The following is a 14957-nucleotide window of genomic DNA, read 5'->3' on the forward strand; positions in this document are numbered from 1 at the left end:
TCTCTGTGGGTGTCCCTGTGGATACACATATACTGAGGTGCATAGTGCATTCTGTGGAACCATCAGAAAATGGCAGTAAACCAACTGCTCTTATGTGAGCCAGTAGGACCCCTGTACTGTTAGAAACAAGGCTGAGCTATTGGCCAAGTTTTATAATTAATAATAGTCTCCATGTCATGATTTGGGAGCTGGTAGGAGGGACAGAAAAGTCTGCCTATACTGTGCCACTATGCGTGGCTCTTCGATTTCTTAATTATAAACTAAGAAACAGGAACACACAGCTATTTCCTGTTACTTTGGCTCTATCTTTTTTAACCATCACAAAAGCATACTCAAGTGCCTTTTCCCTTAAGTGTATCCTATCCAATTCTTTATAGAACTTCTTAAAGCCCCATTCTCACAGAGTATCATCACTCCACAGATCTGGCTAGATTTCCCAGTATGGCTTTCCCTGGGAGCACTCTGAAGTCCTTACCTCCTGGAATGTTCCTCAGGTAACTTGTTATGTAGGAAAGCAATTCCAACTTAAATTCTTTCAAACAAGGACTGTAAGCGGCTGACAGTATGCTTCTGATCATTGTACCCCTTAGTCATCTCTCTCCTCTTCCAGGCAAGAATTAGATGTATCCTGGTGGGATTAATCCTCTCAGCTATTCAGTGTCAAGCCTAGGTTTCACTATGTAATTCTGGCTGACCTGGAACTTGCTACGTAGACCAAACTTTGCACAACCCAGAGATCCTTCTGCCTCTGCCTTCCTCTTGCTAGGAATAAAGGTGTGTCACTATGCCTGGCCCCATGCCCAACTTTGTAATCTTAGCTGCCACAGATTTGGTTTCCAAGCCTTCTCCTTTGTTCTTATTATCACAACACATTGTTTTATGGGTTATTTTATCATTTTTTTTAGATAAGTGATTTTTAACTCCCCAGTCTCTGAATTGAGTTTTGTTCTTTTTTTAGTTATTTTATTCATGTTTTGATCTCATCTGTGGTGTGGAGACTTCTTACAGTCCCTCTGAGTAGCCCATTCTTGCTCTACAGAGGGAACACTGGAGGCTGTACAGTGTGTGACAGTGACTTTAGGATAGAGCAATGGGGTGGGAAGCCAGCTTTGTCATTTGACCAACGTTCCTCCACCAATAGCAACCCATGGACTTTTCTTTGGAGCTGTTTCTACAGGATGACTCTTAAGGTCCACTAGATGGTATGTGAATGTTTGCACTCAATTCCTTCCACAGAGTCAAAGTTATGGATCTTTTATTCATTTAAAATGTGACTGATAGTGTTCATTTTGTGGAAATCAACACTAACTGCTGCTTTTTAACAATCACAAGGCATCTTTATAGTCCTTGATATTTATATTTCTAAACTGCCTTCTAGGTGATGTCAAGCAGTCCTGTATGCCAGGACTCTATTGTGGCTTTCGGGTTATCAAATCACCTAACAGCCATGAGACAGATAAGCCCTTGTTGCCTCGTTTACACCACCGAGCTGCAGAACCAGGCCCCAGGAGTCCTCACTTCTTAAAGCAGGTTTTGTTCTTAAAAATCTCACCTACTTCAAATATACAAATTAAAACAAAACAAAACCCATAGCAGGAGTTAAACCCTCTGTAGAGCTAGTAAAATGGGGAAACTGTTTCCAGAAGCCTGCACTGCCCTAAGGCCACCAGAGCTCTGAATTCGGCTCTGCGTCTGCCAGCTAATGAAAGTAAAGCAGCTGTGGTCTCATGTTTGCAGCAGCTATGGTTTTCGTGTTTGCATCAGCCATGGTTCTCCGGGTTTGCGGCAGCTATGGTTCTCGTGTTTGCAATAACTATGTTTCTTGTGTTTGCGGCAGCCATGGTTCTCCAGGTTTTGAGCTTGCAAATTATTTTGCAGTTCAAAAGAGGGAGGCAATTGAATTCTAAATTCTAAGAGAACATTTTAGAAAGGCACAACATGTAATATTTATTTTTAAAATGCATAGACCTAATCAAACAGGTTATTGACCTCATATCAAACCACCATCTGAGGCAATCTGACAGTCTACAGATGGCTTGGGTCTGTTCGCCTCCTAGTGCTTTGCTTTAAAGGTGACAATTGTGATTTCTATGGCAACCACTTTCTTTTCTTTATAATTTTACTATCTGAATAACACCCCAAACACTAGTTTAGTTTTGCCTGTATTTAACTTCTATGACTAGAAGCAAACGTATACTTTTGGCTTTATTTTGCTTAGTGAGATTCCTCAAGTTGCCTTCTTAGGCTGTGTCTTTCCTGTTGCTGTCCCCACTGAGTGCATTCACATTTCAAGAATACAATTTGTTCACCGACCTGTTGATAAGAGCACTGGGTTATCTTTAGTTGTTGGCTATTACAGATTGCTACCATGAGCACTTGTCTGATTTGATTCTACACACATCCACTACATAAGAAAATTGTGTCTCAAGAAAATATCCTGGCCAGTCTTTGTGGATATCCCGTAATTTTCAATTGTCGTGCCCAATTATAGAACCATCGTGGGTGAATTATTTTCCAAGACTTGATTACACTTTGGAGTTACCAGTCTAAAGTGTAACAACAGCTCATGAGCATGTGTCTTGGTTTCCAGTGTGAACTCTAGTTACTAAGGTCAGCCACTTTCCCAGAGGTGTACTAGCATTTGGGTTTCTTCAGCTTGTCATGCCTATTTTTTTCTTTTGTGTTGTTTTTCCTCTCACTTCTCGATTGACATTTTTAAGATGTTTAACTCTTTATGTCATATCTGAAAGCACTGAAGTATTTATAGTTTAACAGAACTGTTAACTATGGTAGTTCTGGTAGTTTGAGTTCTCCACACAGTCTCGCCAAGTGTTTCCTGTCTTTTCCTCGCTTTCTTGCCTAGCACTTAACAGAAGCAACTCAGATGAAATCAGTGATGATGTCCCAGTGTTTACCATCTCAAAGGAGTCTCCACTACTTCCCATAGCAGATCTGCATTTCCAGGCAGGAGACCAGTGTTACTGCTTTTCATCCATTGGAGAGCAAGTGCAGGGGCACCTGATGGGACAACTGGTTGGTTTGGATTCAATCATACTGGTAGACACAGTAACAGGGCAGACTTGAGAAAAGGCCAAGGTCCTTGGGTAATCATGGTGGAAACCTGACAGATGCTACCATGGTTTGCTAGGGCTGCTGGATCTAGCTGAAACAGGCTGGTGACTTGACATCTCACAGTTCTAAAAGTGCAAAGTCAGATGCTGCAGGACTGGCTCCTTATGAAGGCAGCAAGGGAAGGATTTATAGCAATCCCTTCCCTTTCAATAAAAAGCTGAGAACATGTGCTCAGATACAAGGCTTTAGGACATGACTCTATACTGAAACATACAATGTTGGTCACACTGTCAGGAAGAGGGGTCGTGGACAGTGCTAGGAAGAGACACTTTGCATAGAGCTCCAGCAATAAAAGTCCACAGAAATCCTGTCATCTAGTCAAGAGAAACACAGGGGAGAAGCAACTGTGGAAAGGCATGCAGAGGCAAGGCCGGCAGTGCAAAGACCATATGAAAGCCAATGCCAAAGAACAGCTGAAAGATGGTCTAGCCAGGCTGTCTGCCAGACAGAAGTCAGTCAACTTCGGTAAGACGGAGGGTGGGACGTGGGCAGAGACTGAAAGGTCTGAGGGCAACTGCTTGTGAGTTGTGTAAGATGGGAAGACGTGGAGAGATCTAGCCAGGTTCATTTTGACAGGGATAGAGTCAAGGGAGCCATTTTTGGATCAGAGAAGCTGGACACAGTCCTGGTGAGCCAAGAAGAGTCACAGACCAGAAGAAATCCACCTGTCCAGCATAATTACTGAGTCATGGGGAAGGGTGCGACGAGAGGGGTGCTAAGACTTTTTGGTTCTGTCATCAGGAAAGTCAAAAGTTTAATATTCACAAGGCTGGTATGAGCTGGGGAGTGGGAGGACCCATATCCAGGTGTTTCCAAAGCTTAGATAATGAGGAAGAAAGTTAAGTCAGGCAGGCAAGAGAACCTTCCAGGTATTGAGCACAAAACAGCATGGCTACCTCTTCTGATTGTTTTAGGGAGTTGCAGAGTTATATCCAGGCTCAAAGATTATAGAGCTGAGCTCTGTGTGTGAAGAGAAGCTAACCTGTATCTGAAGAGGGTCAAGCCTGGCCTGTGGGAGAACAGACAGTGAGGAATTGAATGGCTGGAAAACCTGGTCTATCAGAGGTTTAGATAAATGAAAAGATCCATTTATGAGCAATTGCTGCCCACTGGACAAACCTGACCTCAGAAACCACAGCAAGGCTCTGTGTAGCTTTTCACCTGTTCATACTATTAAACCATGTGGACAGAAACTGGCCGGTGTCTGCTGGCCTCTAATTAGGGATTTCCAAGTACAAGGTCAATCTCTCTCAATTTAGATAATCATGAACAAACTCCTAAAAACAAAAGCATTTAAAGATCTCCCAGTTTTGGGAGCATGCTCAAGCTTTGCACGTATGTGTACAAACATATAATAAACAGCTCCAATAAAGCTACTATGGAAATCCTCAACAGCATCCAGGAAGAAGCAGTTCAGCCATGGATGGTCCATGTTTCAGGGTCTATGGAACTGAGATGCTTTATTGTGAATCATCAACTTTACTGGACTTGACTCACCATGAAAACACAGCACTGGAAATATCAATGAGGGTGTTTTTGGAAAGATGTGACCGAGAAAGAAAGGCCTACTGTGAATGTGGGGGCACCGCCCCTGGTTACCTGGACTGAATGAAAAGCAAGCAAGCTGAAGACAAGGGTTCTTGGTTTCACCGCCATGCTGTCATGCACGTAGTCCCCAGAACTCTAAGTCAGAATAAATCCTCTCCCTGTTGCCTCTTCTTAAAGTATTTGGTCACCGCAGGAGGTAACTAATATAATGAATACTATTTAAAATGTGCAATATTGGGGGCTGGAGAGATGGCTCAGAGCTTAAGAGCACTGGCTGCTCTTCCAGAGGCCGTGAGTTCAGTTCCCGGCAACCACAAGGTGGCTCACAATAATCTGTTAGGAGATCTGATGCCTTCTTCTGGTGTGCAGGCACACATACAGGAAGAACACTGTATACATAATAAATACATGTTTAAAAAACAGAGGTGCAATATTGGTATGCTCCTTTCTGAAATGAAAATACCGCCAGTGTGTTTAAACAAACAAATCAAGTTAATTCAAATAAATATCCTTTATTAAAGAAAAAAAAAGAATATTGTTAAGCACCAAAACTGTGTGTTGTTACATTGCATGTACAATAAGAAAGGTGAGTGCAATATTGGGTGAACAAGTATTTAAGTCAGGAGTGTGAAATGATAAAAAGAGAAAAGGCAACATAACAATGCAGAAAGGTTGCACTAAAGAGCAAAAGGCAATAGTCAAAACAATTATTGGAGATTCATAGTATTGCTATAAATGCCTTAGTATTTTCTTTGTATTTTTAATACTTTAGAATGTTAATTGAGCATATGAATGAACTATATAAATTTGCAAGAGATGGCATTTACAGTACGCTGCAGACAAATCCACTTAATGTAATGATAGGAAAGTCATCCTGCAAAGCCAGGCACAGTGCACTAGTGTTTTGCTTCTGTCTTTATAACATTGCACAAAGCTGATAGTGCTGAGTCAGTTTGCCATTGTAATTTTCATATACCCAAAACAGGTGAAAAGAAGTGTCAGTTTCTTAGCCCCAGTGGGCTTTACTCATGCAAAATGATTTGCAGCCTTCCGTTTCTCAATAAACTACATACTGTGGTTTCACACTTGGCGATGCATACGGTACAGAGAGAGATTCAACAAGGCAGTGGGGCTGTGTCAAAGACATGTGTGTCACTGTTATGGGATGCACTGTCCAACCTTTGCAACATCACACAAATGAAGGGAAATCACAAGAAAGGGAATGCCACTGGTAACTGCGAAGACTGGAGCAAGGACAATGGACTTTGCAAGGAGAAACCTAAAACAACGCATTGCACCCTTTGATAGTTAACTATACAACATGCAAGTAAAAATGTTTTCTCCCATTAAAACTCAATTCAACATACAGACCTTTTGCTTTTAAATTTCTCAAGGTTTTTCCTACATACTTTCTGAGCCACTTTTAACTGTACCTACAAAAACAAACACAAGAAATGAAACTTCCCCTTCCTCTCAAATGATTGCTTTAGAATCAGCGTGAAACAGCATCCATGAATGCTTAGCATGTTAACCTCAGAGGTATTTTCTGTAACGCACCTTGCAGTAACCCAGTAAATGTGCTTTGAAGACAGAGAACATTTCTAAATTTGTAATCCAATCATACAAATGCCCAGTTGTGCGTTCACTATGGGCAAAACGAAAATTTACAATACGAGCATCTTTAACATAACTCACGGGACATTTAGCAAACATACATCCTCTCTCTCTCCTCTCTCTCTTGCGCGCTCTCTCTCTCTGGGTCAGGACTGCCTCCCACTTTTAAAAGCTTCTGTTTAAATACATGACAATTTAGATAATGATATAAACTCATTTGTATGAAAACTTTTTAAGTTACATTATATTTATAGGATAAAAATACCATTGCTTCACTTTACAAAGCAATTAGGCAAAATTTTAATGTGCTTTAACAAAAAAAGGAAAGTTCAGGCATGACTACTGATGGGTTTAGTAGCAAGACATAAAATGCTGTATGCTCAACAGTAAGGTGCTTCTATTTTTTCACCTCTTCCATCTAAAATAAGTCTTGATGATCACTGGCAACACCAAGCACAAATAAAAAGTTTAATATGCACATTTAGCTTTATATCATATATATTCAGTGCAAAAAATGAGGGAAAACGAAAGGTCTCCACTTCTCTTGCCAAATGGCATCTTAAGCTGTCTGCAACTGTCCAAATATTCTGCAGTTGCTCAGAATTTAGTTACTCTGCTTTACCTGGTAAAAATATAACTCAAACTCCCTGAAAAGGTCTGCTTAAGACCCAAAGTCACTATGCAGGTTGGTTTCTGGTGATGAGCATATTACAAAGCTAGGTTAAAAGCAATGATTTAAATAAATACAAATACATCCTGTGATGAGTTCCAAAAAGAAGTCTCAGGGAGTATAGAGATGCAACTGCATCAATGTGTGTGTCCCTGTGTGGCATGGATGCTGCCTACAAGGCTGCATCCCACTGGGCTTTAGATTCTTAGTGTGTGGTTTCTATGATGCACTGTGCAATTAACACATTCTAGGATATATTGTGGGCACACACACTCCACGAAGTGTTCATTATAGGAAAGGCCGCCACACCACTGTTTTTAAAATGGGATTTGTATCATGTGCTGTGGCACACACCTTTAGTCCCAGCACTCTTAAAGGCAGACAGGAGGATCCCTGAGTTCAAGGCCAGCCTGATCCTGCTGAGTTCCAGGACAGCCAGGGCTACACAGAGAAACCCTGTCTTAGGAAAAGAAAAAAAAAAATGTGTGAGTGCACAATGAACACCTAAGGAATGATTGTTTTTAATGAACTCCATACCCATATAAAGCACTCTTTATACTCAATAGTCCCTTATAGAGGGCATTGCATATCCCCTAGAAGTCCTTATTCTCCAGCACTTTCTTATGCTAAAATGCAATTAGAATTTAAATTATGAGATATCCTTTTCTATACATACTACATTGGCTATTAGACACAATTTTGGTTGTATCGAGGGAATATCTGAACTTGACATTCAAGTATGAACATTAATGTCCCCAAGTGATCTATCTATTCGCTATACCGTATTAGGGAACAGCACAAACAAGCAGGGTCTGTGGATAGGGAATGACAGCAAGAGTCTAGCTGTACAGACAGACTGGGAATTGGGAGCACCGACTGAGTGACAACTAAACATATGAATGTACTGTGAAGGCCAGAGCTCATCACTTCGGGTGCACTGACTTCATCCAAACATTAAGCCAAGAGTCCTTGTTTTATTAAGGACCCTTTATTATTGTTTAGGAAACTAAGATAGAGGGAGAAAAAACAACCCACCATGCTTATTATTTTTCTGGGGCTCTAAATCCACTTTAAACTAATGCGGGTTCATCTAGTGATTTCTTGAACACCTGTATGCTAATTACTTTGTGTTACTGTAAAAACAGTGGCATAATTCTTTAAGTAGAAATCTTTCCTTGGAGGTTAGGAAGCAACACTACTGACGGAACATAAGGTCTTGAACTCTACCTGCACCACACTCCAGTACAAAATCTGAGAGAGAAACCGGCATTAAAAATGGGCTGAAGGCTCCATGCTGGAGCCGTGGATTGTCAAGAATGAAGTCATTCCTGGAGAGCTCAGACAGGATGTACTAGAGCTGCTCGCGATCCTGCTTTCCCACCTAAAAGGCCAGGAGTTTGATGCCAAGACTGACTACAACACAACGGCTGTTGTTAATTTAATGTTATAGTCCATGTTTTCGTAAAGTTTTTTTTTTTTAAAAAAAAAAATGGGCTATAGAGATAGCTGAGGGATTAACAGCATGCACTGTTCCTTCAGAGGATCCGAGTTTGATTGTGAGAGGGAGTCTGTAAATCTTGCTCCAGGCAAGAGCCTCTTGGACATACATACTGAAAACATTTTTTTTAAAAAATGAAACTTCAAAAACAGGAAAGAAAAAAAAAACCCACAAAAACAAAACTGCAGCCAACCTTATCTTGACCCCCAGCGGCAGTCCTAACCCTGGAAGGACAGACAGGATGAGTGCTGCAGATCCAGTCTGCATGGCAAGTCCCAGGCCAGCCAGAGCCCCAGAGCAAGACCAGTATCAAAAGTAAATAAAAGCTGGGGAGATGGCTCAGTGGTTAACAGCAATGGCTGCTCTTCCAGAGGACCTGGGTTCAATTCCCAGCAACCACATGATAGCTCACAACTGTCTGTAACTGGTTCCAGGGAATTTATCACCTTCACACCAATGCACAAAAATCAGTTAAAATAAATGTTAAAAGTAAAACAACTAGATGTGTAGAATACTGATACACCGATACTTAATATTAGAAGTGCATAAAGGATGGGTGACTTTTACAAAGTTTGTAAACTTTGCAATTTTTCAATGGCTCTGGGTATGAAGGACCTGGAGTGAGGTTTGTACATCGGAGCTGTTTTAATTCTTCTGGATAAGATATGGGAATTGTGCTAGGACTAAAACCAATATGTAAAAGGTTACAAAAGTTCCCAGTCTCATTAATAAACATGCTACGAATATTTAAGTGTAAAGATTTGGTTTACTTTAACCTGTTACCAGAATTTTTTCCATAATTAAAGAAAAATATCTCTCACTATTGACAAGAAGAAAAGCTGTGTTTCTGGAGGAAGCCATTTGTGGACAATGACGTGCTCTCGCTTCAGGGTGGTTTCTGGGCTAAGCTCGGAGAGAACTTTCTAGGAATGAAGTTCTTTTTGGTATTTCAACCCCTCCTTATAAAGCCAAGAAGATCTGTCTCCACATTAGCACACACTACACCATGCTGTAAACTGGGGGCAGCATATCTACTTTCAAGCAGGTTCACATAATCCCACTGACAATCCATGACAGCTCCATTCATAAATGGACCCTGTACGATACAGCTAAGTCAGCACTACAACTATGTATGTAAGGTTCAAGATTTAGTGGCAGCAACGAATGCTATCTTCATGTTCTAGCCAAAGCATAAGAAAATAGTGAAATGCCAGCTGCAGGCTTTCGGGAATGGCTACCTTCTGGACCTTTACTGAACACATGCTCTTCACCATGGATCATAACAATAAAAACTGGTGCATGATACAAACACTTGTCATCTGTAACCCTACTGTGGAATCCTGATTTTTGATTCTCAATAGGAAAGTCATGAGTTATAGTAATCAAGCAGTAGTTCAAACAAAAAGACTAAAAATAATTTGAAACATTATCAAATTACGAAGAACTGCTTCTCATAAACAGGGTGCACATAAAATTCAAACTATTCTAAATTCAGAATTATGAAATGCTATCTTAAAAGCATGGAAATTTTAACTTCAAACTCTTACAAAATGTAAGACTGTGGCCTCTTAAAAATATGCCTTATTAAATGTGTTGTGTTTTGGTGCACACATTACTAGGTCTATCTCCATTGGCTTCTCAGACACTGAACATCTCTGGAGATGAAAAAATGTGAGGATTTTTAAGTGTGTTCCATGTTGTTTTCTTTTCATTCCTGACTGTGACTACCATGATAAATGTCTTCTTTAGCATGTCACTCTATTTCTAGAAGCTGATGTGGAAGCAGCTGAGCTTCAGCAGATATCTTCTCGGTGCACTGAAAGATGACTCCCAAAGCAGCTCACACAGTAGAACTCTGCCAACCCAGGGTTCTTCTAACTCATAGTGACCCCTAGTGTAACTGGCCACTATGAGGTTGTGAAAGGGTGGGCGGGAAGAGGTGTGTAAGGAGCAGCTGTCTGTCTCCAGGAGGCCTTCACAAGGCAGTCAGGAGCATTGCACATAGAAAACTGACGTCACCGCTACCAGCGAGAGTGACTGAACAGTAATATCCTCCAACTGTGCTTCTTTTTTTCATACCACTTTGCCAGTATACTCAGCAACTAATGGAATTCAATTTTGGGACCAAGAGCTTAAACTTTTTCCCAAAAGAATCAGAACCAGTCTTAATCCGTGGGTATTTTTCTTCTTTCTGTTAAGTCACCTGTATGTAAAGAAAATAACACAGTATGTTAGAATAAAAATACCTCTTACAAGTAGGGATATGCTTGTTCCCTCAGACCTTTATTCTTTATATAGATGGGAGAAAAAAGCATGTTTCATTTTACAGATGTTCTGTATTATAGTTCTGTGTTTTCTACTCATGAAGCTACACATGGTACTGAGGACTTGAAACACAGCTAGTATGAGTGAGAAAATATCTTCTAGTTTTTAGATTAAAAAGCTCAAACAAAGTCGTTTTCCAATAAGAACATTTTCGCTTTGATAGGCTAATTCACTGAGATATGCTATTAGGAAATACAACATAAAGACTGACTAGAATCAAGGTCTGGATTTGAAAGCCTTGAAGGAACCTAAAGAGGCTGCATGCACAGAGCTAAATTGTCTCACAGCTTTATGGCATCTGTATATTGAAAGGTATCATTTTGTCATATAAAATTTAGTAAAAATCAATTTTACACATCCTTTTTTTAACCTTTGAAACAGGACCACCATCAGTTTTCTTGAAAAGATATTTATGCCTCCCATCTCTTTCCACGGTTACACTGTTACACAAATTTGCAAAAGGTATTCCTTTCCCTCATGCTTAGAGAGCTACATCGGGCTACTGTGAGCCACAGCTGTCTGCGAGGAGTCTCAACAGGATGATGAAGAACATACATTTATCTTTTAAAAGCAACTCCGAAGGTTCCAGGTCATACATCTGCTGAGTGTTTCCTGGTTTTCCTTCAACACAGAAGAACTAACAGCCCCTCCCACTCTCTCAATCAGTGCCCATTCGAATCCACTTCAGTTTAGCTACACAAAACAATGCTGTCCTGTCGTGTGTCAGGCAAGACCAAGTGGGATGGAGAAGACAAGCACAGAAATGCTGACCTGAGCTGCTGCAGTGAAAGGACTGTGACTGGGTGAGGGACAGAGAGGGAGGGAGAGGAGGGGGGACAAGGGGGGAGCTACAAGCAGGAACAACACAGAGGGGCAAGAACTGTAAAGAGGGAGGAATGTGCGAGTATCTGCTGTGGAAAAGGTCCTTGGAAGACGACATGAATCTATTAGTTAGATAGACTGATATTAATTATACTCCTTTACACTTCTTAAAGGAAAATAAAGACCAATGTTTACCTATAAAGTAAGCAAGATGACTGAACATCACTGCACAGAACAGCAGTAAAGGAAAAGGCCAATCAGAGTCAACACATATTAGAGACTGTGATAGAAACTGTGCCTTTGAAGCTTGAGGCAGAGCCATGGAAAGAGGTACCTGACATTTCCTCATTTCCTAGGCTCACAGGAAAAGTGGAGGTACTTTTAATATTAACTCTTTGACTAATTCATATTTTACTGTGCCAAGTCTTCAAAATCCATGTGTGCTTGCGTATACATTAAATAAACATTTAGATTCAGAGTCAAAGGCAGGAATCCACTTTTCAGTAATTCTCTTAGGCTATTCTTAAGATCATACATGATCAGGGATCACTGTATACCCTCCCATCCAAAGGTAATTGTTCTGGATATATCTCTGCTAGAAAATCATTTACAAATAAGCTCTCCCCGGCCCCACCCCCTGATATGGGGGTCTTTCTGTATTCTGGGTTGTCCTGGAGATCTGTAGACCAAGCTGGACTAAACTCACACAGATCCTCATGCATCTGCTGCTGAGTGCTGGGATTAAAGGTGTATGCCAACATACCCAACTTTAAGAAATAAGCTATCTTGTATATACCCCTTCTAGTGTTCCCTTTTGGAGGGGCTGCTTTACTGTTTTAATATGCAATCATAACTGTCCTTGAAGTCATGATCCTCCTGCCTCTAATTCCTGATCATTGCCTGGGTATTGCAGAAATGCACAGCCAAGTCTAGTTAAGTCTTCCTCTTTTGTTAAATAGAAAGTCTATCAGGGAACATGCTCTATACACTTTGCTGAAACCATTGCATAACTTACAGCATATGCCATAACCACTTTATTCTTTTTAACATAGTGTAATTTGTGCCATTTAAAAGCAGCAGAGGGCTTGGTGGCAGCACTCAGAGAGACAGAGGCAAGACTAGCCTGACCTATCTGTCCAGTTCTAGACAGCTAAAGCTGCATGGTGAGACCCCATTTGAGAGAGAGAGAGAGAGAGAGAGAGAGAGAGAGAGGAGCATGCAAGCAGCAGATTGCAAATATTAGAATACATATATATAACCAAATACAATCTTACTGTGCAGGACTCAAGTGTTCATATTTATAAATGTAGCTGCTTATTATAGACCACAGAGAAACAGTAGTGTGACTGAACATTTTAAGTATTTAGAAAGCTATGTAATTACAGGCAGCTAAATGATCAAAATTTAATATGCCTAATTTAAGTAGTTCAATTAAAAAGGCTGAAAAATCTGTTTTAAAAAGTTTAAAAATCTGTCTAAGATACAAATAAGCCTGCCTCTTTTCTTGGAATATAGCTATACTGTAGATTTTTTTTAATGAGCAAGATAGAAAAAAAAATGACCTGCTGCATAGCATTTACATAGCCACTGCCCTGTGCTTTCTGGGGCTGGAAAAATGACTAAGAACTCTTGGCAAGAGGACCCGAAATAGATTCCTAGCACACTGTCAGGGGGATTACAACTGCCTGTAACTAAATCTCAAAGTGGATCTCATGTTCTTTTCTGGCCTCTCTGGTTATCATACACATGTACACAGACACTCTGCACACACACACACACACAAATACGTACAATTACAAACAAACGTAAATACAAAGCATTTTCCTGGTCAGGTGCAGCGCATGCCATGATGGCTAGAGAGTCACAAGGAGTTCCAGACCACCCTGGATACAGACAGACTCTACCCTGGAAGGCACATACAGGAAAGAAAATATTTGCAACAATGAGACAAAGATAAACCAGTAACACAGAATGTGGCCTCTAGAAGCATATCCACTCGACATCAAAAGAGGGACTACTGAATAAAGGGACAGAATTTAAAAAAGAAAAGAAAAGGGCACTAAGCAAATCGAATATCCAGGTAAAGATGATAATGTTTCTGAGTTAAACCTGGAACGCACATATCTATTAGCCACACCATAGCTGAGTCATATGATGAACAAGCCACAGAGAACAAGACCTGCTACAGCTGGATCGCTGGCTCATGCTGCTGAAGACAGCATGTCATTTACCTGCTAGTTCTCCCAGTCTGTGCAAGGTAAAGACTCCTCCTCATCCTCTGACTCTGGGGATGCTTCTTTAATTCTTCTTAGAGCTTCATGGATGCTCCGTGTCAAAGGGTCTGTATCAGGCAGAAGTGTGAAGGATTCTCTCAGAGCTTCCTTCTGAACCTTCTTCAATTTTACGCCTTTCCTTATTTGCGCCAAGATATTGTTACTATCATCTTCATCAGGAAAAGGAGGCAGAGTCCGTTGTTCAACCTTTTTCAGATGAAAACTACCACGCTTCAAAGATGCTAACACCTCATCCATGGGCGAACTCACTTTGGAAAACAAAACAGAGTTAGTCAAACTTTGTGACCTCTAGTACAAGTGGGGAGATGGTCTTGATATGAAAGCTGAGATTCCCAAAGGACCCCTATATACTGCATCCACCACGAGCCCAAGGTAAGACAATGATTGGTTAATTTTTAAATTAATTTATTTATTCATTTGTTTTCAAGATAGGGTCTCTCTGTGTGTATCCCTGGTTGTCCAGAAACTTGCTTGGTAGGCCAGGCTAGCCTTGAACTCATGGAGATCTGCCTGCCTCTGCTTCCTGAGGGCTGGGATTAAAGGTGTGCGCTGCTACCACCTGGCTTTTAAAAAAAAATGGAGTTGGAAGATGATCTAAATTCAAATTCCCAGCATCCATATAAAAGCTGGACACAGTGGTGCGAACCTGTAATCCCAGTACTTGGGAGGTGCATGGTGACAGATGGAGTCTAATGGGGTTGACATGGGGCTACTGGCTAGCTAGTCAAGCTGAAATGGAAACCTCCAGGTTCAGTGAGAGACCCTGTCTCAAAAAGTAAGGCAGAGAGCAGTTGAGTAAGATACTCAAATTGACTGGCTCAACATGAAAAACTGAGTACATATGCATCTAAAACTAACACGCACATACACCCTACAGTCCCCCCGCCACACACACACACAATTTAATGCCGGTTCATTATCGCTGTGCTTTTTCATTAGTTATTTCACATGAGATTCTATTCAGATTGTGGTATGAAGTATTTTACAGACTATTCTCAGGTTAATATGTAATAGCAAGATGCTCTGTATTATGTGCCTCATGCAAACTGAAAGT

General features: G+C 40.8%; 1 protein-coding gene across 1 annotated transcript in view; it reads right to left on the reverse strand.

Moving 5' to 3' along the window:
- Nucleotides 1–5172: 5172 nt before the first annotated feature.
- Jmy (junction mediating and regulatory protein, p53 cofactor) overlaps nucleotides 5173–14957 on the reverse strand; it is a 73157-nt gene continuing 63372 nt past the window's right edge. The window contains 2 exon segments of the mRNA XM_048455831.3: nucleotides 5173–10665; nucleotides 13841–14151. Coding sequence (XP_048311788.3) covers nucleotides 13844–14151 — 308 coding nt within the window. The 3' untranslated portion in view covers nucleotides 5173–10665; nucleotides 13841–13843.

The sequence above is a fragment of the Myodes glareolus genome, chromosome 15 (genome assembly GCF_982192425.1).
Source record: "Myodes glareolus chromosome 15, mMyoGla1.1, whole genome shotgun sequence".
In the NCBI taxonomy this organism is placed as follows: domain Eukaryota; kingdom Metazoa; phylum Chordata; class Mammalia; order Rodentia; family Cricetidae; genus Myodes; species Myodes glareolus.